At 49.1% G+C, this 24181-nt stretch overlaps 11 protein-coding genes and 2 non-coding genes across 13 annotated transcripts; 6 read left to right on the top strand and 7 right to left on the bottom strand.

The window, feature by feature from the left end:
* Positions 1-662: 662 nt before the first annotated feature.
* VTN31DRAFT_6989 (uncharacterized protein) lies at positions 663-1475 on the top strand (the record flags this gene model as incomplete). The annotated part of the gene is made up of 3 exons (XM_069407659.1): positions 663-708; positions 974-1174; positions 1237-1475. The coding sequence occupies 3 exons, from the start codon at positions 663-665 to the stop codon at positions 1473-1475; spliced, it is 486 nt and encodes a 161-aa protein (XP_069258292.1).
* Positions 1476-1725: 250 nt separating this feature from the next.
* On the bottom strand, positions 1726-2838 carry VTN31DRAFT_6988 (uncharacterized protein; the record flags this gene model as incomplete). Its single annotated transcript, XM_069407658.1, has 2 exons — positions 1726-2639; positions 2733-2838. 2 exons carry the CDS (start codon positions 2836-2838, stop codon positions 1726-1728), a joined length of 1020 nt encoding a protein of 339 aa, XP_069258291.1.
* A 626-nt stretch (positions 2839-3464) lies between these two features.
* VTN31DRAFT_t73 lies at positions 3465-3536 on the bottom strand. Its single transcript has one exon. It is a non-coding gene; the product is annotated as a tRNA-Thr (tRNA).
* Positions 3537-3952: 416 nt separating this feature from the next.
* Positions 3953-5016, top strand: VTN31DRAFT_6987 (uncharacterized protein; the record flags this gene model as incomplete). The annotated part of the gene is made up of 6 exons (XM_069407657.1): positions 3953-4035; positions 4130-4141; positions 4204-4294; positions 4355-4408; positions 4465-4853; positions 4911-5016. 6 exons carry the CDS (start codon positions 3953-3955, stop codon positions 5014-5016), a joined length of 735 nt encoding a protein of 244 aa, XP_069258290.1.
* Positions 5017-5583: 567 nt separating this feature from the next.
* VTN31DRAFT_t78 lies at positions 5584-5656 on the top strand. The gene has a single exon. It is a non-coding gene; the product is annotated as a tRNA-Phe (tRNA).
* Positions 5657-6092: 436 nt separating this feature from the next.
* VTN31DRAFT_6986 (uncharacterized protein) lies at positions 6093-6684 on the top strand (the record flags this gene model as incomplete). The annotated part of the gene is made up of 3 exons (XM_069407656.1): positions 6093-6104; positions 6188-6523; positions 6598-6684. 3 exons carry the CDS (start codon positions 6093-6095, stop codon positions 6682-6684), a joined length of 435 nt encoding a protein of 144 aa, XP_069258289.1.
* A 278-nt stretch (positions 6685-6962) lies between these two features.
* VTN31DRAFT_6985 (uncharacterized protein) lies at positions 6963-9069 on the bottom strand (the record flags this gene model as incomplete). Its single annotated transcript, XM_069407655.1, has 3 exons — positions 6963-7050; positions 7101-8415; positions 8466-9069. The coding sequence occupies 3 exons, from the start codon at positions 9067-9069 to the stop codon at positions 6963-6965; spliced, it is 2007 nt and encodes a 668-aa protein (XP_069258288.1).
* Positions 9070-10170: 1101 nt separating this feature from the next.
* On the top strand, positions 10171-12051 carry VTN31DRAFT_6984 (uncharacterized protein; the record flags this gene model as incomplete). The annotated part of the gene is made up of 5 exons (XM_069407654.1): positions 10171-10188; positions 10254-10489; positions 10548-11147; positions 11206-11726; positions 11780-12051. The coding sequence occupies 5 exons, from the start codon at positions 10171-10173 to the stop codon at positions 12049-12051; spliced, it is 1647 nt and encodes a 548-aa protein (XP_069258287.1).
* A 1507-nt stretch (positions 12052-13558) lies between these two features.
* On the top strand, positions 13559-14053 carry VTN31DRAFT_6983 (uncharacterized protein; the record flags this gene model as incomplete). Its single annotated transcript, XM_069407653.1, has 3 exons — positions 13559-13659; positions 13734-13965; positions 14024-14053. 3 exons carry the CDS (start codon positions 13559-13561, stop codon positions 14051-14053), a joined length of 363 nt encoding a protein of 120 aa, XP_069258286.1.
* A 624-nt stretch (positions 14054-14677) lies between these two features.
* On the bottom strand, positions 14678-15596 carry VTN31DRAFT_6982 (uncharacterized protein; the record flags this gene model as incomplete). Its single annotated transcript, XM_069407652.1, has 3 exons — positions 14678-14952; positions 15017-15340; positions 15416-15596. The coding sequence occupies 3 exons, from the start codon at positions 15594-15596 to the stop codon at positions 14678-14680; spliced, it is 780 nt and encodes a 259-aa protein (XP_069258285.1).
* A 2077-nt stretch (positions 15597-17673) lies between these two features.
* VTN31DRAFT_6981 (uncharacterized protein) lies at positions 17674-18612 on the bottom strand (the record flags this gene model as incomplete). Its single annotated transcript, XM_069407651.1, has 4 exons — positions 17674-18281; positions 18343-18390; positions 18449-18519; positions 18584-18612. The coding sequence occupies 4 exons, from the start codon at positions 18610-18612 to the stop codon at positions 17674-17676; spliced, it is 756 nt and encodes a 251-aa protein (XP_069258284.1).
* Positions 18613-20044: 1432 nt separating this feature from the next.
* On the bottom strand, positions 20045-20757 carry VTN31DRAFT_6980 (uncharacterized protein; the record flags this gene model as incomplete). The annotated part of the gene is made up of 2 exons (XM_069407650.1): positions 20045-20176; positions 20236-20757. 2 exons carry the CDS (start codon positions 20755-20757, stop codon positions 20045-20047), a joined length of 654 nt encoding a protein of 217 aa, XP_069258283.1.
* Positions 20758-20761: 4 nt separating this feature from the next.
* VTN31DRAFT_6979 (uncharacterized protein) lies at positions 20762-21406 on the bottom strand (the record flags this gene model as incomplete). Its single annotated transcript, XM_069407648.1, has 1 exon — positions 20762-21406. One exon carries the CDS (start codon positions 21404-21406, stop codon positions 20762-20764), a length of 645 nt encoding a protein of 214 aa, XP_069258282.1.
* Between the last annotated feature and the right edge of the window lie 2775 nt (positions 21407-24181).

The raw sequence follows: 24181 nt of genomic DNA, 5'->3' as shown, positions 1-24181 counted from the left end.
GCTACTTACTCCATCGAGAGAGCTTGATCAACATCGATTCCATTTGCGATTCGGTGTTAGGGTTTAGCCGAGCGCCGGCCAGTACCTAACTAGCGGCCAAGACGCACAATGAACTTGACGAGGTGTGTGTGGCCAACATCCCTTCATATGGCCAAGGGATGCAGAGAAGCTTGCAAAAAGATAAGCTGGAGGCTGTAGAGATTTAACTAACAGAATCAAGGACAACAGCCGTAGCAGAGGAAAGCTGGTCTTGTTCCTCGCTCTGAGGACTCGGTTGGAGTTTTTTTTTTTTTTTTCCTCTTTCGCTCCCACACAAACCACACTGACCGGCCATCCTCCAATCATCTTCCTCGTAGCGCGCGCCTCGATTACTTGATGAGTGCAATCCTGCCTTGTTGAGAGCTCTCTGAAATCCACTTCGAGGATTTCAGTTTGACGCCTAGATTAAAGCGAATCGACTCCTTTTTCTCTGAACGTTGAATTCTATTCCAGTAAACGAATTGCTTGACCAGCTCCGTCCCGGACGAACGAATCCGTTGCAAAGACGGGCGGAGTCATCACGAGGAGTTTCCCACTAATCCCGACTTTGCTGTCCCGCGCACATTTCCCAAAACCATCTCTTTCAACGTTTCCCGTCCGGCATCACTGAATCTCGCCGCAACATGGATCAAGCAAAGCTCGCCCGGCTGCAGCAAAGCGTGCGCATTGGTATGTAGATTCTGAATCGTATTTTCTGGCATATGAAGCTGCGGTGATGGATGGGTGCTGGCTCTTGCCAGTTGGTTCGGAAGATGAACAAGAGCATTGATGGCTGGCATGGCTCACCGTGCTTTTCGCTGGAACACTGTTGATTATCAAGTTGATCAATTGACCACTGACAGCTCGTTTCTGATCCATAGGGTATGTATCCGTTTCGATCTGGCCGACTTAGCTCCTATCCCTACCGCGATTCGCATGGAATAAACCGAACAAGCTCTGGGCGCACATACTGACCGAAACAGTGGCAAGGGTACACCTCGCCGCAAGACCAAGCGTGTTCACAAGACTTCGACGGCGGATGACAAGAAGCTCCAGACCACGCTGAAGAAGCTGAACGCTCAGCCGATCCAGGCCATTGAGGAGGTCAACATGTTCAAGGAGGATGGCAACGTCATCCACTTCTCGAATCCGAAGGGTAATTGAGAAGACAAATAACTTTCTTCGAGACTACCGAAATAATTGCTGATCATTGAGTAGTTCACGCGTCCGTCCCTTCTAACACATTTGCTCTCTACGGCAATGGAGAGGAGAAGGAGCTCACGGAACTTGTTCCCGGCATCCTGAACCAGCTGGGCCCTGATAGCCTGGCCTCCCTGCGCAAGCTCGCTGAGAGTTACCAGAACCTGCAGAAGAAGGAGGAAGGGGAGAAGAAGGATGATGAGGATGATATCCCAGATCTTGTCGAGGGCGAGAACTTCGAGAGCACGGTGGAATAAATTCATTGCGAGATTAAGGAAGGAACGGGAAATGTCATGTGCAAATCACAACGAAGGCAAAACACATCCGTTCTATTTATGAAAGAAAAGCGCAAAAGCACAAGACATCTTCTGGCACAAAAGGACGTCGTAATCTGTACATTGTAGTTGTCTGAACAATCAGACTGACACGACTGGACAGGGAAATTAGGACCATATACTATCATTAACTTGTAAAACCAGCTGATGTACATCGAGAATATGTTCACTTTCATAGGTACTTCGCAACAACTCCCTCGGTCCATTCCCACAGTCTCTTCCCCAAATCTGCATCATTGGCGAATCGATTTTTCGGAATTCCATGCATAGCCGCAGCATAATATCCACCGTTCGTCAGCTCTTGCTTGTCAGCTCCGGCAGCGGCCCAGAGTTGGTTTCGGGCACCCGTGGCCACAGATCGAAATACCACGCCAGAACATGCATCGAAGATGGATCGGCCAATACGATTCAAGTCCTGACGCACCGTATTGTAGAGGTTGCTCGCTACAACACCAGGATGAACTGAGACAGAACTGAGGGCATCGCCGTGTCGACGAGCAAGTTCGGCGGCGAAGAGTATGTTAGCTGCCTTTGAGAAAGCATAACGGTCAAACGTTTCTATGTTTAGTAGGGCATCTGTCGAGGTGATCGTTTGCATAAACTTGTCTTTGTCTGCTGGTGTTGAGGTGGATGGCGCAATGTTATGCGCAAAACTCGACAACGTGATCACTCGAACATCTGAATCTTTTCCTTTTGCGTCGCCTGCGGTAGCCGTCTGTCGTAGGACCGGGAGAAGTAGCCGTGTGAGAAGGAAATGGCCAATATGATTGACTGCCAGCTGTATCTCGTAGCCGTCCGAACTTCTCACGGCTGGTTGCGCCATGAGCCCTGCGTTTAGGATCAACAGGTGAAGACGATCATTTTCTCTCAAGAAAGTATCGGCAGCCTCCTTGACAGAAGCCAGCGAGGAGAGGTCGAGAGGCAGGTACTTGATCTCCATGGTTGATGACAACGGCTCCGGTAAACTACTCTTGATCGAAGAGATGGCGTCTCGCGCCTTGGATTCTGTTCTCGCAGCCATATAGATTCGTTTGGGGTTATGATAAGCAAGTTGCAAAATGGTTTCTTTACCCAGTCCAGCATTCCCTAGTCAATGGTTAGCTTATGCGCTTTCACCCCTTCGGTTGATCGTCTGAGCAAATGCAGCAAACATAGTATCTTAACAGATCAGTCTCATACCTCCGGTAATCAGAATGACCTTGCCCGATAAGTCGCCAATGTCTTTCTTGGGATCGAACGACTTGCCAAACTTTCCGCAGGTCAGCTCATTCAATGTCGGCCCCATGGAGCCAAGTAGTTCTTTCGGATGAAGCATGCCATAACCGGTCATCCGGAGTAAGACCCTAAGCTCATAGGCAAACCTCCCTTCCCCAGTTGCGACAGATTGATTCCCCATTACGCTCGATTTTCCTGTACGGAGTACTCCGTAGTTACTTTCGAGATAAGAACTTAACACATCAAGGAATATCAGAATGCGATCCTGCGGGTGCGGTTGAAGGGTTAAATCTTAAAAGAGAGAGAAGCACGATTGACCTCAACTGGGGATGGTTCGGGGGTTCATGAAGCCAGTTAGCTCATTGCCCTGGGCGGCTCGTCTGAGGAGACCCATGACCCTTGTTTCCATCTAAAGAGGGCGCAGGTCTGAGGCAACACTAATCCGCATTCCGAAGCGGACTATTCGTACTGACCAAACCTGATTTGATAGCAATGATTCCTTGGTATCATACGTTGCCTGGCACGCCCTACAGCCACGCATGGGTGAGTATTCGTACTGAGTTTCGATTTTGAGCTAAAAACTTAGCTAACTCTGAACAGAAACCCAAAAAAAAAAAAAAAAAAAAAAAAAACTACCGTATGAAAGGAATCTCCCGATAGCGGTGTCACGGGCAGCAAAATATTTTGCACTACCAATGCGCAAGACGGGAATCGAACCCGCGATCTTCTGATTACAAGTCAGACGCTTTACCCCTTAGCCACTCGCGCTGGCATTCGTCAAGGACTTCCTAGATTTGTTTCCTTGAGCCTGAGAGCAGACTTCTGGCCAATACAGTCCTAACCCTGACCTGATAACCTATGTAGTAAGACGCTGATGCCGCGTTCCGAACTCGTTAGAACGGTCGATTCGATTCGTCGATTCGGATGACACTCACCCCAGACGGGGCAATTGTCGAACAACTTGCGGGGAGTTGGCACATGCTCCAGAGTTCTCGAACTGGACAACAGACCTTCATGTTTGTTCCTCCATTCGACAGACACTTCGAGCCGATTTCCATCGTACCGACAATCGCGATTTACATAGGCCTACAACCAATTCGGTGTTTTTTTTAGTTATCCTTGATCACACTGTTTTCGCCTGTCTCACTTATTCTCCATAGCGCTTGTTCGAACGCGATAAAACAATGTCTTCTCGCGCTCCCTTTGTCGTCCCTGCTTTGACAAAGCATACGGCTACAGTTATTATGGCTCATGGATTGGGCGACAGGTTTGTGCACATCGTCTACAGCTGCCTCTTAAGCTTCCTATCGCAACGTCCTGGACCTTCGACTTCCGGATGCTGACCCAAAACCCTTGTTAAGTGGCGCTGGATGGTATGCCTGCAACGTTCCTCTGCCGCAGACTGTGCATCATGGCATTGTTGACGGTTCTAAAGGATGGGCTTAGCACAGAATTGGCGACGACGCGGAAAGTTCGAAGAAGTTTCTTTTGTGTTTCCAAATGCACCGATGATCCCGATTACGGTTGTACGTTTTGTTCCAACCGGTAAATGTATTCAAAGGGGTCAAGCTGACGCGAGATAACAGAACTTTGGAACAACGATGCCCGGTTGGTATGACATTGCTCGTCTTGGTACTAACGTAACACACCTCATCTGTGTGGCCTGTGATTCGATGTTGACGCAACCGTGCTCTAGATGGACTTCGAAGAAGCCAAGAAAACACAAGACGAGAAAGGCATTCTGAGGTCTCGGGATTATTTCAACAGCCTTATCAAAGAAGAGATCGAAAAAGGCATCAGCCCATCTCGCATTATCCTCGGCGGCTTCTCTCAGGGCGGTGTCATGTCATTGTTCACTGGAATTACGAATACACATAAGCTGGGTGGCATCTTTGGGCTCTCGTGTTATCTGCTCCTCAGCGATGGGCTCATGGAGCATTTCCCGAAGGGAGAGCTTCCCAACCAGAAGACGCCAATTTTCATTGCCCATGGCACGGACGATTCCGTCGTCAAGTATGAGTTTGGCGAGATGACTGCCAGGACACTGAAAGAGCGTGGCTTCGATGTGGACTTTCACACATACCAGTAAGGATTCTTGTCATGAGACCTAGCCGATGAGTTGCTAACTTGCATGCGAAACAGGGGACTCGACCATTCAGCGGATCCGATGGAGATCCAGGACCTAGAAAACTTCATCGACAAGGTTCTCTCTTCAAAAACTGAGAGCCCAAAGCCAGCAGGACTGTGACTCGAAAATCCCTCATCGCTCAGTTAGGACAGCTGAGGTGTTCTGATTATTGCTGCCGTTTGTTTGACTTCGCAGTCATTTGATTCGAAGTTGCACAGCCAAGATGTTGGCAGAAAAACTGGAGGTACAGGTGCTCCATGATTCAAAGTATTGTACATGCAGTGTTCGCCATGCAGTTTTTCTTGATCCCTAGCCTGGCAGTTGGTTGTGGAATCCTGGGTTTGAATGTATGTAGACGGAGTGAACAGATCGGGCCAGGGGAGTGAACAATTAAATAAGTATTCAACACGGGCATCGTTTCAGGGTTGTTCCAGTCAATCGTCGGCCCCGGCAACAGGAAGATTTGTCAACTCGATTAAGTGCAACTTCCTACGAGCACGGAGTGAATGCAAATGAAAAATGGTGCAAGCCCCCCAGGGTTCGTGGATGAAGACGGACTACGGAGTTCAGTACAGAGTCGTAATTGGCTTCCCTCAGAGGGCTTGGGATTCAAATTGGAGCCGAAGCAATGGGGTGGTCCCGGTGACGGGTTCAGAATGCAAAATCAGGTCCCGATCTCCCGTAGTTGGGGCGATAGCGCAGCTGGGAGCGCGTCAGACTGAAGATCTGGAGGTCCCCGGTTCGATCCCGGGTCGTCCCATCAGGGGTAGGTCCCCATCTTCTTTTTTTTCTCTGCCTCGCTTTCTTTTCCAACTACTCCGTACCTACCTCGTTAGTTGCAGTATCACGGAGCGTTTCTTCCCACAAAAAATCAGGCTTTGATTTGAGCAGGGATTGTTAGCAGTACCCAAGGATCCGTGCCCTCGACTCTTCCACACCTGACTGAACTGCTTAACAGAATACCTACGTACTTGTACGGAGAACTCGTGCCCCATTATTTTGTTCCATCTGATCATCTGATATCGGATTACGTCACAGCGACCCGTGTCGATTAACTACGGAGGAGCCAAACTAACCTAAACAGTCTCACTGGAAACATTCAACGGGACAGAGGACCTTACAGAATCACATCGCACTTGCGACCCTCCAACTCGGACAGAAATCAGAGCAGTCCAGAAAACAGGGGAACAGTCAAGATGTTTCGTCTGGTGAGAGCACACCGATCGAACCCCAATCTTTTCGACGTTGGGACGAGCAATGGTTGCTGACTTGTCTCTGAATGAGAGCACAGCATAAGACATTGGATGTTATAACCCTCTTTCACAAGCCATCTCTCCCGTCATCAACACGGGTCCTTAACCTTCTGAGAATGGCCAGTGCTGCCGCGTCTGAAACCACCACCATGGACCAAGCCAGTGATCAGACCAATACTATAAACAATCGTCGTGGGGAGTTCCAGTTGGATGTCACCGAAGCTCCGCCTACGCCAGACCAGATGAGGAATATTCTGGATTATTTGGCAGCTAAGGGTGTAAAACCAAGTGCGGTGGTGCCTGATGCGAGAAACACAGAAGATGCAATCAAACGAGTAAAAGAAAGTGATACGAACGGGATTGTGAGGCCGATCGTGAGTGTTTCCTATCGGTCCCATCAAGTGGGGGACATGTCCGAAGATGATCGTGCTGACAATACTCCCTGTAGGTGGTAGATTGGGTAAATGGAAAGGCCGTAGTCGGTGACAATGAGTCAGAAATTCTCAAACTCGTCCATTTATCAGAGAATTCCTGATCCTGGGATCGGAGAACGGAAAAGTCTACAAGCCCTTTCAAGGTCTGATGGGATGAATGATGCAAGAAAATACGTCCTGTGATTTACTCATACCCTCTAATCATCCATGAATGAAACAAGTCCAGAAAGCCCATAAACGACGTATGAATAAAATGCATAACATGAATCCATAATGCCACTGACTCAAGCAAGTATGCCCCGTCGAATGAGAAGTTGAGCTTGCTCTCGTTTTCGCTTTGTTTCTCGATACTTGAGACCGATGATAATAAAAGACCAGCTTAGAAAATGGTACCAAATGTACCGTCAGAAACAATGGATTTCCGTGAACTGCTTCGGCCATCGGGGTCAAGGGTAGGTTTTCGGTGCCTAGACTGTGTCAGCATTTCCAACAGTAGCTTGACATACGAGAGACATACCGGAACGTGAAGCCCACGAACACTCCGTTATTTAATTTGCCTTCCCTGTCGGCCATTTCCTCCAAAGCCTTTTGCTTTTCATGCACTTCTTTGTATTTGGCCATATCTGCCTCGTTCGTGAAATCGTCGAAGTAGCCCGCATCCGTTTCCGAGTCCAGCTCTGGAACGAATGGAGCACGCTGTTCCCGCAAACGCGAGAAGTCCACTTCTGCAAAGTAAGCATGGCTCTGAATTTGCTGAAAGCTCTGAAACCGTTGCTCCTTTGAGGCCACCAGACCGGTGATGAGATCCCACGTACGGCGGGATAGAAAATAGTTCGGATCTTCGTACTGTGGTTTGCAAAGGACTTCTTTCCAGCGTTTTAGGTTTTGCCAGGTCTCATCAGTAGTGGCCCCCGTGAAAGGAGGGTACCCAGCCAGAGCCTCGAACAGAATGCAGCCGAGACTCCAGTAATCCACGGTAAAGTTATATGCTTGACCCATCAGAACCTCGGGGGCCATATAATCGGGAGATCCGACGATAGACTTGGCATAATTCACCTCGCGGGCTCTCAAGGACCGATAGTCTTCACGCCGCTCTGCGGCCGTGCGCTGCTCCATTGGCCGTCCGAATGGCACCCGCGTGCGTCCAACCTCCTCCAGTTTGAGACGCATCGATTCGATCTTCCCAGGGTTCAACATGCCCGCCGCGAGGCCGAAATCAGTCAATTTGACGTGGCCAGTCCCGTCAATCAAGAAGTTCTCTGGCTTGAGGTCGCGGTGAATATATCCTAGCTGATGGAGCGCATCTACGCAGCACAGCATTTCAGCGATATAGAATCGAGCATGCCGGTTGTGTAGCACACCGGTGTTGTTCAACAGTGTCCGGAAATCTCCGCCAGGGACAAATTCCATGGCAAGGTAAATCTGCTGGTCATCTTGGAACGCGTACAACAATTTCACCAGCCACTCACTCTTGGCCGCCGTCAGGATGTCTCTCTCCGTCAAGATGTGGTGAATCTCATCCAGTTTGAATAGGAGTTTCTTGCTCATAATCTTCAGCGCGCACACTTCACGTGTGTCCTTCTTTTGAGCCAGGTACACTTGCCCATATCCTCCTTGCCCTACTTGAGTGAGCAACTGGAAATCTCCTTGTCGTAGTCTGGTTCTCCGCCTGCGGAGATTGGCCCGCTCGCGTCCGAGATATCTCTGCAGTGCAGCTTCGTACTGCTCGACCGGTGTCTCAGGCGGAGGGGGGTAAGCTTCCCTGAATTGGTTCCAACGGGTCTGCCGACTGTGGACGTAGCTCAAGAGATCGAAGTAGTGGTCAAGGAAATCTGCCAATGATCAGCATCTGGACTTCTCCACGACGACTCCAATCACCTACAAAGCTGAGTCACGTTGGCTAATCGCTTAACATGGGGCAACTGAAGCTTTTCCATTTCCTCTGCCGTCAAGCCGCGTTGTGTTTGGGCCTGAGCTCGGCGGAGTCCATCACTCTCCCGCGAATGGTACTGTTCAAATCGAGAAACGGCTGCTGAAGCCGGCATCGTTCCCCAATCCTTGCCCCTCCGCGGAACACTGGGAGAGGCATTCTCTCTGTTCGGCCGACGCGTGGGACTTCCGGGAGACTGATAGTGCTCCTTGTGCAATGTATTCTCATTTACATCGTCGAGGGCTGATAAGCCCCCCTTGCCCGGCGAGGATGGTGGACTGAATCCGAACTTGGTGGGGCTTGAAGGGGCCAATTTCATCGCCTTGTCGAAAACGTTTGGAAGGTTCACAGCACCAGGAGGAAGCTTGTTCTTGCTTGGACTCCCTGTCGGAGTCTGGACTGGACTGGTAAAGCCATGAGGACTGTATTGTGTGGGTGTCGATGGACGGTTGTCATAGCTGTCGTTGCTAGTACGAGTATGGAGGCGTGGCGGTCGCGGTATGTCAAGAGGATTAGGCTTCGGGACCGTATCGGTTGGAAGGCTGGCACCAGCCATGGTTCGCTGGCGGTGGAGAAGGGTGCTTCGGTCGCTTTTGACGTCGGGCCACTTCGCTGGACAGAAACAAGGTAGTGCGAAGTTGACGAGAAATTATCAGAAATGATGGTGGTGCCGTGTGATGTCCGGAAGGTATCATTGACTGCTTGAAAAACAGGTCGTGAAATAGCAAGAAGGAACGAGCAGCAACATGTACATGTGTCTTGCCGTTTACATCTCCAGTTCTGACTGTTTTGGCTGATTTCTCCAGTCCGCCTGTATCGAGCCGTTGCCCTGGAAACTATCTCTTCATGGCCTCGAGATGACCTGTATTTACAATACTACTCGTATATATGGAGTATATACTCCGTACAGTACTCCGGAAACTTACAATAATCTATTTAGTTACAACATCAACAAGTTATTGAGGATTTGAGCAGATTTGAGAATTGAGATTTCACATGTTACTAGATTGATTGGTTGGCAGTTCGGCTGAGAGTAGAAGGCTTTGTTGTCCATGTGTTGTAAGAGGATGCGTGCTTCGTCGGAACTTGGAAGTTCTTCAAATAACCAGGCTACGGGTTCTCCGTACGAGTACTCATACTCATTCATACATAGGTAGGTTTCCTACCTGTTACGAGTCCGTAAATCTCCATTTTTTTCTGATGAATTTTAAAATCATCCAGGACCGGAACCTGAATCTTCCTGTTACGGAGTACCCGTACGAGTACATGTACATAACGGAGAGGTCGGTAAGGTACTAGGCAAACCCAAAACTCACCAGCAGACGCAGCCGTCCAGGCGGCCAGCCTACGGAGAAATCTACTCAACTCGTACTCGTACCTGAAGAAGTCGACAGAGTTTCAGATCATGAGGTTACGTCATCTCCAATGCCTTTCGGCGCCAAAGAATGACTGGATTCAATTCCCTTGTCCATAGTACTTGGATCCATCTTTCCGGTCAACAATGACGAATGAAAGAATCATACTGCACTAGTGCGGCGATCAGTATCGGGAGTAATAGTACGGAGAAAGTTCCTCTCTATTTCGTAGTTAGTAGGCCACTTATCACCCAATTGAGCTAGCTTGCGTTGATCGTTTGAATTAACAGAGAAACTCGAGAATGAGTCTCGCTAAACATGTCAGTTTCAATTGATTCGTTCACTAGCGAATCATTGCACCGGTGTTGACCGCAGAGTTGATAAGGTTGATCCCGACGAAATTATTCACACACTTCGTCATGACCCCGAATCGAGTCGGAAAGCGAACATACATACAGAAAGCGCAGTTGCCAGCGTGACTCCCTATTCTACAAAATATGCGAGTCAAGAGGCGATTCCCAAGTTCCGAATCCCGCGCGACGGTGCCTCGAGTGACGTCGCGGCCCAGCTGTTGCGCGACGAGTTGGAGTTGGATGGGAGACCAAGCCTGAATCTTGCAAGGTATGGGAATGCAAAGTCGCCAGAGCCTGTCCGGAGAAGTCGCTGACAGGACGGTCAGCTTCGTCAGCACTTACATGGAGAAGAATGTCACTGCATTGATCTGTGAGAATATTGGAAAAAATTTGGCGGACGCAGACGAGTACCCGGCATTGATGACCATGCACAGCCGCTGCGTTTCGATCATCGCGGATCTCTGGGGTGCTAACAAGAATGAGAATGCCATTGGATCAGCAACTGTCGGCTCATCCGAAGCCATCATGCTCGGAGGGAAGGCGATGCAACGTCGTTGGCAAGAGAAGCGCAGGAAGCTCGGTAAAGATGCCTCCAAGCCGAATATTATTATGGGCGCCAATGCCCAGGTTGCGCTGGAAAAGTTTGCACGTTATTTTGACGTTGAAGCTCGGATACTCGACGTATCACGCAAAAGCAATTACTGTCTCGACCCAGGCAAGCTTCGCAGAAACATTGACGAGAATACCATTGGTGTCTTCGTCATCTTAGGCTCAACTTACACTGGCCACTTCGAACCAGTGGAAGAAATCTCCAAGATTCTAGACAAATATGAGGCCGATACAGGCCATGACATTCCGATCCACGTTGATGCAGCCAGTGGAGGTTTCGTTTGTCCGTTTACACATGCTGGCGCCGGTCAAAAATGGTTCGCTATGTGCTCCCCACGCTGCTACATTCGCATCGTTTGCTTAGGGGTATTTCAGGAACTTCGAGCTCCCGCGCGTCAAGTCCATCAATGCCTCCGGCCACAAGTACGGGCTGGTGTATCCCGGCGTTGGCTGGATCATTTGGAGAGATCGGTCGTATTTGCCCACTGACTTGATCTTTCAGTTGCATTATCTGGGTGGCGCGGAAGAGTCGTATACTCTGAACTTCTCCCGTCCTGGCGCTCAGGTCATTGCACAGTATTACAACTTTATCCACCTTGGCTTTAATGGATACCGCGCCATCCTAGAAAATTGCCTTTACAATGCGCGGATGTTGGCCAAAGCACTCGAAAAGACTGGCTGGTTCACTGTTATCAGCAGCATCCATAATCCCAAGATAAAAAAGGAAGCGAAGGACAAATTGCTGGGGTCTCGATCCAACGAGACTTCTGCCGATTATTCACCAGGTCTTCCGGTAGTTTCTTTCCGGCTGTCGGACGAGTTTCAGAAAACATATCCCCATGTCAAGCAGGACAGTATCAGCCTTATGTTGCGGGCAAAGCAGTATATCATTCCCAGTATGTTTATTTCGCCCCCTTGTGTTTGTTTCCATGGATAACTCTTTCGACAGATTATTCTCTGCCACCCGCTGAGCAAGATTCGGAGATATTGCGAGTCGTGATTCGCGAGAGCATGAGCGCAGACGTCCTCGATCGACTGATCAATGACATCGTCGCAGTAACTGAAAAATTGGTGGAAACCGAATCCGTCGATCCAACATCTCTACAAACCCAACCCACCACTGTTGAGCGCCGGTCCACGCAATCAGGGCAGCAAATGCATCAATTGCCAGTGAGGTGGATGAAAAAGATGCGAGACGGCGTCCACAAGTCTGTATGTTGAGAACTTGCATTTCGGATGAGACTCAAGCCCTGCGGACAATCTAGGCTCTTTTGCTCACAGATCAAGTGACATACTGCTAGTGCTAGTGACACCTTTGCCTTGAGCAGAGCAATCGACAGCTCATCTGACGTGCAGCATGCAAAGGGCCTTGAACCACTCTCCACCTGAAACGAATTGAGCAAGCGATAGAGTAGGGTTGGGTGATAAGTTGTTGCAAGAACACGACGTACTATACAGTCATCTTTTCCATTGTATCCGCAAAATGATCAAGATATATCAACCGATTTTTACCTTCCTTGTAGCCTGCTACCTGGCATGCTGACCCCTCACATAGCGTTCCGGTTCTGATAGGATATGACGGCCGTCGAAGCAATCAGATTCCATCTCCATCGGCGACTCTATTTTCTTAACCTACCGAAGCTGTTTCTATGGCGTAGGAGAAGCAGCAATGAAAGGAATCCGAGGCCCCGCACCGAATTCGTCCCGAAATTTTGCGGGTTTAGTAGTTGAATAGTTGCTGGATGAAGCTTTCCCAAAGTCGTGTGCGAATCCGCTCAGATTGAGCTAGCCGAGCTGGCTGGTATTGGAGAATCCCGATTTCGATGCACAGAGATCAGTATCTACCAAGACAAGTCCTCAGTTGAGGTCTAAGTATCATAGGTGGTTCGTTGCAATTTAGGGTTGGTTACGTGTAGTTGCCCACATACCTACCCCGTATGGCAGGATGCTAAACTTCATTCGGGCAACATTTGCGCATTGGTTATGCCCATTACCTATCAAGGCAAAATTTCCCCGGACAGCTTCTCCATCAAAACATGTGGGTAGAGCACCATGCTTTTCTGTTCATGAAACATGCCGTAGTCATTCTTGATAGCCCCCTCAGATCAGTGCATCCAATGGAATGGTTTTCTAACCTCGGAACACATACTGCATGAGGGGGTATCGATGCGCAACTGGAGTTCGCATCCCGTTGCCTTATGGATCTTGTCTCTGCCAGCTCTGTGACGATAGCGCTGCTGCTCTGCAGTCGAATCGATTGGAACAGGAAGTTGGGAAGGGCAGTATTTCGCCGGCGTTATCGCATGGAAGCCTGGAGGAAATGCATCCGGCGAGGATCACTTTGGGAGATTGGAGAGATGTAAGCACTATATGGAGTAATAGATTGCTCTTGCATCTGACCTGGTCGATGCGATTGGCCCTGTAATGATCCCTCGATAGGAACTGCGGAGTAAAGCTGCGGGGAATGCTGTAGCTCTACCATTTGTCTTCGACTGTCCTATATAATAGTCTTGCCTCTGTGCATCTTTGCAAGACCCAGGTTCAGTTTCTCACAACTGTCCGGCCAACACATAGTAGCTGTCTGGCACAGGTAAGTGCTAAGTTTCGTTTCACGCATAGGTAGCCTCGTCCAGATATGTTTCCTAACTCCATAAGTTGATACTCGAGGCAGTGCTTCCGTTCTGGCTCCTTTGGCATACGACACTCAAGTCGACTCTTCAAAGACAACATGGCTCCCATAGCTATGGGCTACTTTCCAAAGGCCCAAAGTGACTTCAAGCCCCCGCTAATCGCAAACGACAATGCGTACCTTGGCGATGTCTTTTCAAGGTACACAACTTGCCACCATTCCAACATGCCGCGGAAGCAATTACCTCGTGGCTAACGATATTACTTCGTTATAGTGAGTCCGTTGATCCAGAGAAGGCCATCTCCGCTGGCTTTTACCGCCTTGAAAAGGGCAAGGAACTTATCTATGAATACACCTACCATGAAATGAAGATCATTCTGGAAGGAGAGTTTGAGATTTCGGACGAAACGGGCCAGAAGGTCACCGCCAAACCTGGAGATGTGTTCTTTTTCCCAAAGGGTGCCAAGATCACGTTCTCGACTATCTCATATGGGCTCGCTTTTTACGTGCGTTACCTTTGTTCTGTTAATTCAAGTGCAGGACTGATGAGATTCGTTTGTGCAGACTGGTCAGCGCAAGAAGGACGCTGCCTGAGCAGGATCAAGCCGAGTTTGAAGTCATGACTTGCCGAAGGTGCATCATGAATCAGGAGCAACAACTTTTGCATTTGATACACAATTTTTGTACAGGAGTTACTACTAGTACTCACTACAACCGTTTTGCAGTAAGACTCGAAAAATGGAAATGAAACTACATTCTCAACCAGTCAATGGCTTACTGCTACATAGGTACATTATGAGTATAACTAGTACATTACGACTGGATATTTGAGCTGAAATGAAAGCTGATCCAGCACGTGTGAACGATTGACAATGGGAGATCACCAAAAGACAGACGAGATCCTCCAAATAGTCAACCATGAAATTCTCTGGAAGGGGAAAAAGAGGTCCGCAGGATTGTAGTAGCATCATGTTGAATCGATGCTGGATGGCTCTTTGTGTTGGCAGAAGACTGAATCAATAGGAAATGGAACGAATTGACCAAAAGGTTCTGTTCCCGAGCTCGACGTCGACATCCAACTCACGGCGAGAGGCAATTGAGCCCTGAAGATGCGGCAAAATTCCTCTGAACTTATGGCGTGACCCTTGTTGGCGGGATGGTTTTGCGGCGCTTGAACTTCGGAGGCAATGTTTGTTGATATTCGTTGGATTCTGGTACCTAGGACTCTGTCGACGGGTTCACGGTTCTTTGTGATTGCATCTGCCAAATCAACCCATCTGGCTGAACTTGCTGGGACGTCTCAGGTGGTGTAAGCATGTGCGGGTTGTCGGACATATGTTCAGCGAATGTCATCGGTGATGCAAAACCAGAATCCGACTGTGTGCATACTGTCTGCGTCGCCTTTGGGTTCGTCGGGGCCAGCATGACGGCATTGTCCCCTGCAGCAATCGAATCAAACCGAGGGATTAGTTCATATCGGGGCTGTGTGACACCTGGGAGTCCCAATTAGGTCAGTTTGGGAAATCCCTTTCATGAAGCATAGGCGTCCGAACTGACCTGCGGTGGATCCTGATAAGGAAGTAGACGAAGCGAAAGGTGTCAAGTCAAGTTCTGCTAAATCTGGTATCTCGTTTTGCCGAGTCCGATCAAGGTTGGGTGAGTCGATGGACGTCGATGTCATGGAGGGTGGTGAAGACGTTGTTGAAGAGACCGACTGAGTGAGGTTTAGCTTCGACTCAGCCAGCCTTTTCTTCTCTGCCAATGCTCTCTGATCCGCAGACAAAAAGACACATTCTCTCTTCAGTCGTATGCAGCTCTCACAGCGGCCTTGGGCGTCATCTGCCGCCAGCAGACATCGGATCTTTCGTCGGCGACAATGGACTGTACACAGTCAGGAAGTCTGGAAACGGCAAGGCAACACGATGATGCAGGCAGGTTCAAGGCAGAATCACGAACCACATGCGGCTGAAGTCCGTTGATATCCAAGTTTGTTGCGTTTCTTGTCCCCGGTCGCACTACTAGATTTCTGCAATCTGAATTTCTTCGAGTACGATGTCAGGTGCTCTGTCTTTCCAAGGATTATGGGCAGAGCTCTTGAGAGAAGAGGACAAGGAATGTTGAACTGAGGAGAAGCCATCAGTGATGACGAGCGCTGCCGCCTCTGTCTTTTGCTCTGCAGATGGAGGTACTAATGACTCGAAGTGCAGCAGGTAGTGATTGCCTTCTTTGAATTGTGCCTGGGAAGATCTAGTATCTTCTGACAATGCTGGAGCAAGTGCTGAATATAAAACAAGGAGGTTGTGATCGGCACTCACAACGGATGATGGTGGATCCGGTGATAGTTTGATCGAGTTGTGCAACGGTTGGTCTAGAAGTTTACGATCTTGCCTCTAAACTCCACCGGAATTGACAGAGGAACTAACTGGAGGAGGAAACGTCCAGGGCTGTGAAAGATTACTCCACAAGGTCCTAGGAAGCTTCTCTTGAGGATGCGGAGAGGAAGAGCTTCGAGAAGTTCGACAAAAATAGACGGCAAACAGCATGAGAACAGCATAGTAGTTCTTGCGTCGCCATCAAGTACGAGTAGTTATTGAATCAGAAAGTAATCAAGCAGTTCAATGGAAATGCTGGCCGTCCGATTAAGTTTTGGAGTAGTTATGAGTAACTACTCCGTAGCTTAATGCAGCTAAAGGAACGTGATGTTCCAGACTGCAGAACCCTAATTTGTAACTAGGTGAAGCGAATCAGATGGGAGACCATCCCTCCTCCAACTTCGACATTGCTGAAGTCACTCGGTGCTTCAACGCTGACAAACCCGAAACCAAACAAAGGTTTCAACTATTCCAACTTCTGTTCATGGTACAGACATAATTTGAAAATAAGGAAGGGAGTTGGCAACAAAACGTACTGCAATTTTTGAGTCTCTAACTGAACCTAACTACCGAAGTATGGTGGTGGACAACAAAGTTCCGCCGAAGGATTGGCTCTAACGCAATACAGTATGATCCGACATCATACATGGATAGTGCCCACGAGCCAACGAATCCGAGGTGATCGACTTGTGATTTGATACAAATCGAATCAAAAGAAATTGATCAAGGTGTGCAAGTTGTCAGCTGGTGTCCGTGCGAGCCTGGAAGTGTATACTCTAATAGAACCATGGAATATGGAGGCATGATACTTTGCCGAATCGCGAGCGTGCACGGACTAGGTATGTGCTAGGTACTACTTGACCTTAGCTTCAGAAAGCATGACAGGTGATGATGAGTGCAGGTACTGCAGCCTACCGAACTCGAAGTACATAACTGAAACGCGTTAGTTAGATGGACGAAGATCAATGGAGTCCTCCCACTCGGAGTACTCATGCCCCATAATAATCTTCATTCGCCAGACCCTGCACTTCAGGTTAATCTGATCCATCTGGGTTGGGAAAACTCAAAGTCTTGAGTCCACAGTCTCATCGCTCCATTGTGACTCGTTGTGTTGCATGGTTTTGTTCCATATACTATCTGTCGCACAGTAGGAGTGCTAAATTTGCTTCATTTCCACTAAAAATATGATTCCATCAGCACGGAGTAGGTACCGCTGAACCCTGAACGTGCCTTTGGCCTGGCGGAGTGCCTGGATGTCGGGCCGGAGAAAGCTTGGCTTTCCTAGAGAGGAAAGTGTATATGGAATGATAAAAGGGTCACTGTGGCTGGCATGCACAAGAGTTGATTAACTTGATTCGATGAAGGCTGATGTCTGTGCAGCTGTGCCAGATGATACCACGCACCGTCTCAGGGTGAATGAATATTGAATTTTACGGGACGAAGAGAGTACTTACCAATATGCATTGTACAGAAGTGGCAGGCTATCTACAGCTCGTCAGCTGGGGAAGTTTTAAGTTCGTCTGGGGATAACTGGGCCGGAGTAACCTGTACATAGTTCGAGGTTTGCATTCGTTCCCCAGCCACTTACGTACGTGGTACAGTGTTCCTGGACTAGAGCACTCAATAGATAGCTACAGAACAAACTGCTCTGTCGGTGCTGAGCTATTGTGCCTCCTTTGAAAAATCTCTACAATTTATCCTAAGTTTCGGCAGTAGTACTGCTCAATATTGTCGTGACTGAAGAAATACACCCTTGAAGTACAGATACTCTTTTGTGAACCGAGTCCTCAAAACATTGATTCAACAGCGATGCTTCGGCACAACATCAAGCTTCCCGGCATTTTAGAGATGTGCCCGGAAAAATCCCAACAAGGTCTCATAGCCTCGCTGGTACTGTTTGCGGACCTCTGGATCCTCAAGGTTCGATCGGGCACCCATCCAGCCGTGGATCATGTCGGGATAGGTCTCGACAAGCTTCGGCACCTTCAAATTGGCCTCATATCCCTGGACAGCGACAGGATCCTCATCCTTGCTCGCCAACACAGCCATGGGAATGCCGACCTTCTTCGCATCCTCAGGATCCAGGAACGCTGGATGTGCCTGCGCCGCAGCCTTGAAGATCTTGTGGTCTTCACCGGATGTCAGACTGGTGACCTTTCCTCCCCAGCAATATCCCAGAATGCCCCATTGAAACGAGCCAGACGGTGCGAGTTTGTTCGCCTCTTCCACGATGGAAGGGATACGCGATACAGCCTTCGCAGGGACAGCCCTGGTAGCAAAGAAGTTGCTCAATTTCTGTTTGTGTTCATCAGTCTTCGGTGGGAAGATGGAAATATCGCAAGGCTCGCCCTCGAAAAAGTCCGGGATGAACACGCGGTACTTGTTGTCCGCGTCGGAAGTGGACAGAATGTCGGCTCCCTGGAGAGTCTGTGGGAAAAATCCGAAGATATCTACGAAGCAAATCTAGATTAGCATGCGAAAGGAGGGATGAAGGCAAGCCTCGAGGCGTACCTGATACCACCAGAAGAGCCTTGGCAGCATCCGCCGGACCGGTGATGTCTAATCCCAATTGTCAGCAACGCTATCCGTCCTGACGATCATGTTCAAGCTGACATACAGGTCTCGAGTCCAGCAATCGTCTTGTACTCGCCCTTGGGCTCGTATCCCTGGCTCACCACCGGGGGAATTCTAGAGCAAATATCAATCAGTATATCGACCCCACACGTCTTCCTGTCGGTTCAGGGAGACCTACGTGCAACAAGCCTTGCTGACACCAGCCATATTTGTCACGGAGCAATGGATTCTTCGAGGATGTCCAGTTCTGACGGACAAGCTGGCTTTCGTACTGAGAGGTGTATACGCAATAGAGGGTCTCAGGTGCAAGGAACAGACGGAAGGAAAGCCTTGGAGTAATCTCATGGCACCACTTCCGATTTATATATACCACTACGGAGAACCAAGCTCCAACGAGAGGAGAGGCCGAGAGGGGCAGAGGGGCAGAGGGGCAGAGAAAACACTGGAAAGTGGAAATCAGGAAATCTATGTAAATAATAATGAGTGACCCGTACGGTGCATCATTGAACAAGGATTGCATAAACTGGATGGAGATTTTTATTGAACGTCATGTAACCTCAGGAACTTGCCGTATGCATCGGAACAGCGCGTCGTAAGTAACGATCCTTGTAAGTTGACAAATAGTTACTTGATACAGTAACCTATCTCGATTGGAAGTGGTATTTTGAGGGAACAATTTCACCGCAACCTGTAATTTGAAGTGTTTCGGTCTCATAACTTGTTACTAGAACATTCTTAGTAATCCAGCTATGCCAATCACAATGTACGAGTATTACGCCTTGGTGACCACATGCCAGGATTCCTGAAACCTGGCAATTCATTATTCCAACCATGTAGTTTCTCATACTCGTACAATGTTGATAACGACCATTCACTAGGATTTTCCGTATTTTCCAGTTGGTTAGTGTCGTTCGCGTATTGTACGGAATACATGAAAATCATACTGTAAAGTGACCTGTGAACGCGAAGGCGGCCAGTAACTGTCTCATCATTAAGATGTCATAGTTCCACCATGGTAGGGAGCCGAGGTTGTCAATCGATACCAGACATGGTAGCCAGCTGGATCTCAAAAGCTAGATTGTGGACTGCCAGCCCTTGGTCGTCTGCAAGAGGCACTTCATCATGATCTCATCTTGACAGGCAATGCCTATAAAAACATGATGAGTGCTGATCAGAAGCAACAAGACCGAAGCAATACCTAGTAACCTATTAAAATTGCAATTCTGCCAGACCAGATATGAGCCTCGCATTGACAACTGCTCTAGTCAAATACATAGCTAACTATACACAGAAGGGACCATGCAGTAAAAGACCCCAGGATTAGTTAGTTTCACACGCCCAATTCCCATGATACAAGCCTGCTAAACAGACACAGATGACCATGATGCTGCCTAATGAAGCCGGTCTTGAGTGAAAGAAGATTCGTCACGCATCAAAACTGCAGTGCGAGAGACAAAGGGCAGAAAAGACGTTAGTACATACAAGAACGACTTACGCTCGATTAGGCAAGGGATTTGAGTGAGTAACTGGGTAAGGATTGGCAATGGGAAAGACCGTTACCACCTTGTCGGAGAGGAAATAAATGACAGAAGGCGAAGCAAAAACAAAAAAAAGAAAAAGAAAACCGATATCGCCACAGTCAAGACTGCCCGTTACTGATCGGACTAGCCTTTCTGCTGTGAGAATCCACCTTTGAGGAATTATCGTCATCCTTGGAAGTCTGGTTGCTTTCTTGTGCGTTCTTTCCACAGCCCTTGACGAGTAGATGCCTCTATAAAGATTGTCAGTACGACTCTGCTCACCGTCCCCGAGACGGAGAAGGAAACCAACCTTCAAGGCGTCTTTTCTCGAGAATGTCTTGTCACAATGCGTGCATGGAAATGGTTTAACTGAAAGATGGATTCGCTTATGTCGTTTCAAGTCATGATTGCGATTGAAGCTCTGCGGACATTGATCGCACTTGTATGGTCGATCGTTGGCGGGCGTTGACTGTCCATGCCCTCCATGATACCCTGCGTGACCACTGTACATTTGCTGCATACTGGCCAAATGCCCGCTGTTGAACATGGGACCAAATCCAGAGTGCAAATTCCCCACTATGGACATCTGACCACCGGGGTTGTGGATATTCGTCATGACCGGTCCCGCCATGGCAGGAAGCGAATATGAAGGCCACGGTGGCCGCGGATATCCCACTTGAGGCTGCTGCACAGATGGCGACTGGGCGGGATTTGCTGGCACCCGGGATGCCTGGATTCCCAAGCCACTGTGGGAGACCGATGGGGCCCCGGTATAGGATGGTGGTAACTGGTAAGACCCAGATGAATTTCCTGGCTGAGACGTGCCGAACATTGGATTAGGATTCGATTTTGCACCGGAGTCGGTCATATTCGGAGAGGAGGGATTTGCTCCAGGCACACCATGGGTGCTGATAAGGGGATGTGGCGTCATAACATGCGATGGGACAGGCTGCGGTACTACGGAGTGAATCGTCGAGCCCGAGGAGGGGGGGAGTCGATGATGGTTGCATATGCGATGGCGGATGGAGATCGAATGTCTGGGCCATGGGCTCAGTCGTTGGAGCGTTGACATTTGACCGGCTTAATGTGGTTGGGGACAGACTCCCCCGCGTCGGTGGTGGATAAAGACCCGCCGCCGATTGACTCCATGTCTGTGATGGCGTGCTGTAATTGTAAGAATTCTGATTCTGCCAGAGTCCCGACGCGTAAGTGGAAACATCTGTAGCCGGCGGGATACCGCCTGAGACGGGTAATGGCTGACTCCCAGACTCTCCCGCGTTAGCGGGCGGCGAGAGAAGGTTCCCTACACTCACGTTGGGGCTTGGATTGAGCGTCGAGGGCGATTGCAGTCTGGGAGCGGAATTGGGGACCGCGAAGTTCCCGGGCGGGGGGAGCTCGAAAGCCGGAGAACTGGATACCACCGACTTTCGCGCCGTCAATGGCTGAGGCGCGGAGGTCAGCGCATCTAGCGCAGCACTCATTCCTGGGGCAAATATGGTGAAGAGCTGGCACGTGTCCTAAGTCAATAGAGAAGCCCCGCCGGGTAGAGACAGGCCGACCTCGAGCGGCGGACAATGCAGTCTAGAACTCAGGCCCCAAGACGCGCTTTCGATAGCAGACGGCAACTGTCGCGGCTATACCGCCAGGCACCAGCAGGGCTGTCGAAAGGACGCAGACAGCTGGTTGGCTGATACCACCTCAAAACGGAACCGCGCTGCCGGAAACAACAATGGCACACTTGGTGGGAGGCGGGTAGTAAGCCAAACAGGCAATAGACGCGTTCAAATCAAACCCCAGTTGCCTCAGAACGCGACAGCAATCGACCGTCGGCAGTCAGTCGCAAGGTGAGCAATCCGCACGAAGTTGCATGGCCGGAGGCGGGTGTTTTCTGTCAGAACTGGTCACGATGGTGATCGCTTCGGACACAACAGTTGTTGGCGATCGTTGTCTCCAGGCGGGTCAATCTTGCTATGAAGATCTCTCGATTCACGAGAAATCTGTCGGAGTCGACTGGCGCATCACCGCCGACACTTGTTCTCTCGCAACTGAGAAGTTGGAACCTGAAGCGGATGGCGATGAGGCACCTGGATGCAAGGATGACTTTGACAGTTCTGCAATGATTTGAATGCGTGTTTGGTAGATTATGAAATCGTAGTACTCTCGGGGTGATAGCTGTCGCCAGGCACCCAAAATGCCAATTGCCAGCGAACAAAATACCGAGGAGGAGAAAACGAAAAGACAAGTCACGCGGTTGATTGTGCAAGGAATGAACTCACGAACGACCGAGTTTCTCAGGAAAAGCAAAATGGATCGAAAAGATTTAGGGACAGACGAGCCGACGGTTTACGACGGTTGCCGAAGGGTTGGGCGGATAATAGATTCTAGGCCGGGGAAAAGAGGGGACCATGTTCTATTATTGCCACCAGAAATGGAAAAGAGAGAATTATTTCAAGACAATTTCAAGCTACACGCGAGACTTGAGAGAGGAATTTTGTCAAATTACCCTCATGCTTGTTTGGATGAAGGGCCATTTAGCGCGCACCGTGCTGGGCGGAATGTGATGGAAGCCCTCTTGGCCTTCTTTTTTGCACTTTGCAGTCGCGGTGACGGAAGAAGAGGGGGCAATTTTTGATGATTCTGAAAACTTAGCGACAATAAAAGTTGAAGGGAAATCAGATCAATGTATCAAGTATAGGTACACAGAGTTTATGGAGCACAGGGGGAAACGGACAATTCGAAAGGTTCTTCACTCTGTTGTACTATGTGAGTTGGCACTGAACAGAAGAAGTACATAACTTCTCTAGGCTACTCCTACATGTACGGAGTAGTCGCCCGGTCCTTCTTTCATCACTGATGCTCAAATTAACCTTTGTTCTCTGGCCTTGCCCGGCCGGAGCCTTACGAGTACATCATGTACTCCTCTGACAGGCGAATTTGCGCCAGTGGAGACAGAGCTGGCACTGTCGATCCTTGATGAATCTGACAATCTGTACGGAGTACTCCGTACTTTGACCAAGTGACGGACGCCAGTCGAGTATATTTAATTGTCAAGAAAGTTCCCAGGGAAGTGGATTTGGCGATCGAACTCCAGCAGTGACCTCTCAGTTGGGACGACCCATACGGAGCATTTTAGACTCTTTTTTTTTTTTTTTGCTCGCACTGCAGTTAGGTGAGATTGAGGTTTGAGTTTGAAAATAAACTCTAACGTTTGATGACGAGATCGCAAGTCGCAACCCCCATCTCGCTTTCAAGGAGAAAGAAAGAGAGGCAGATACAGATTGAATGAACAATCAAATCGTTCGAGCTCTCTCTTGGGCCGGTAGGACTCCAGATTCCAGCACTACCTAAGTAATACTCAGTACATACTCTCAGTCTCTCTCTGGCCTGCTCTGCACCGAAAGGGCTAGACCATCCATCTGCAGCATTGGCAACTTGGGCCGACGCTGCTGAGTGGCTAGTGTTCCGATCGCAGTCGACTGATTGGCGAGATCAATATGGGGCCCATCTCATACCTTTAGCGCATTAGCGCGGAACTTTTGATAGGGGCCCATCAGGTCACCACTCACCAGTCTATGTACACAAACCAAGTTTGTAACACCTCTCCATGCTTCATGCTGGATGAGAATATAGAGGCAGAGGAACTGCAAAAGCTACTTCCGTTCAAAGGAACCCGAGAATGAAAAGTGAACCGTAGCATTGCAGCCGTAGACCGTAGTATGGACACACAACGGTGGAATCCCAGATGGAGGATTCAGCCAGTCACAGGTCAAACGCCAGCAGATCATACGGAGCAGATCTGATTGTGCAATGTGCACTGGAGCAGCTGAGCAAGGGCTGGCGAGTGAATTCAAGACTTTGGATCCTTGAAAATCTCCCTGCAAGAATTGAAAAATTAAGGAATGATTGACTACTCGTACAGTGTAGTAGTTAACTAGTTACGGGGTAGTTAAATTGAAATTTTAAGTTCAAGCAAGCTAGCTGCTAGTCAACTAGTACAAAAATAGTACTCAAATTGCCGTGGGCTTAGCCCATATAGGCTTAGCCAACTTCTGAGACTTCCGTCCAAATCGCTGGGGTTCCAGGCGCCAGCTCCAGATACCTTTTGCAGACGGAGTAAGAGGACACGAGAATCGAAACATGAAACATGTGATGCTGAGAGCCTGATGCAGCACCCGTGCGAGTCCTAGAATCGAACAAAATAAGGCAAGCAATATTGAGCAGTTGAATAGGACTCTACCGATGTATATTCACAATCG

The sequence above is a fragment of the Thermomyces dupontii genome (assembly GCF_041956625.1).
Source record: "Thermomyces dupontii strain NRRL 2155 unplaced genomic scaffold VTN31scaffold_8, whole genome shotgun sequence".
In the NCBI taxonomy this organism is placed as follows: domain Eukaryota; kingdom Fungi; phylum Ascomycota; class Eurotiomycetes; order Eurotiales; family Trichocomaceae; genus Thermomyces; species Thermomyces dupontii.
Note: the sequence above shows the minus strand (reverse complement) of the source record. Positions and strands in the feature narration are given on the sequence as shown.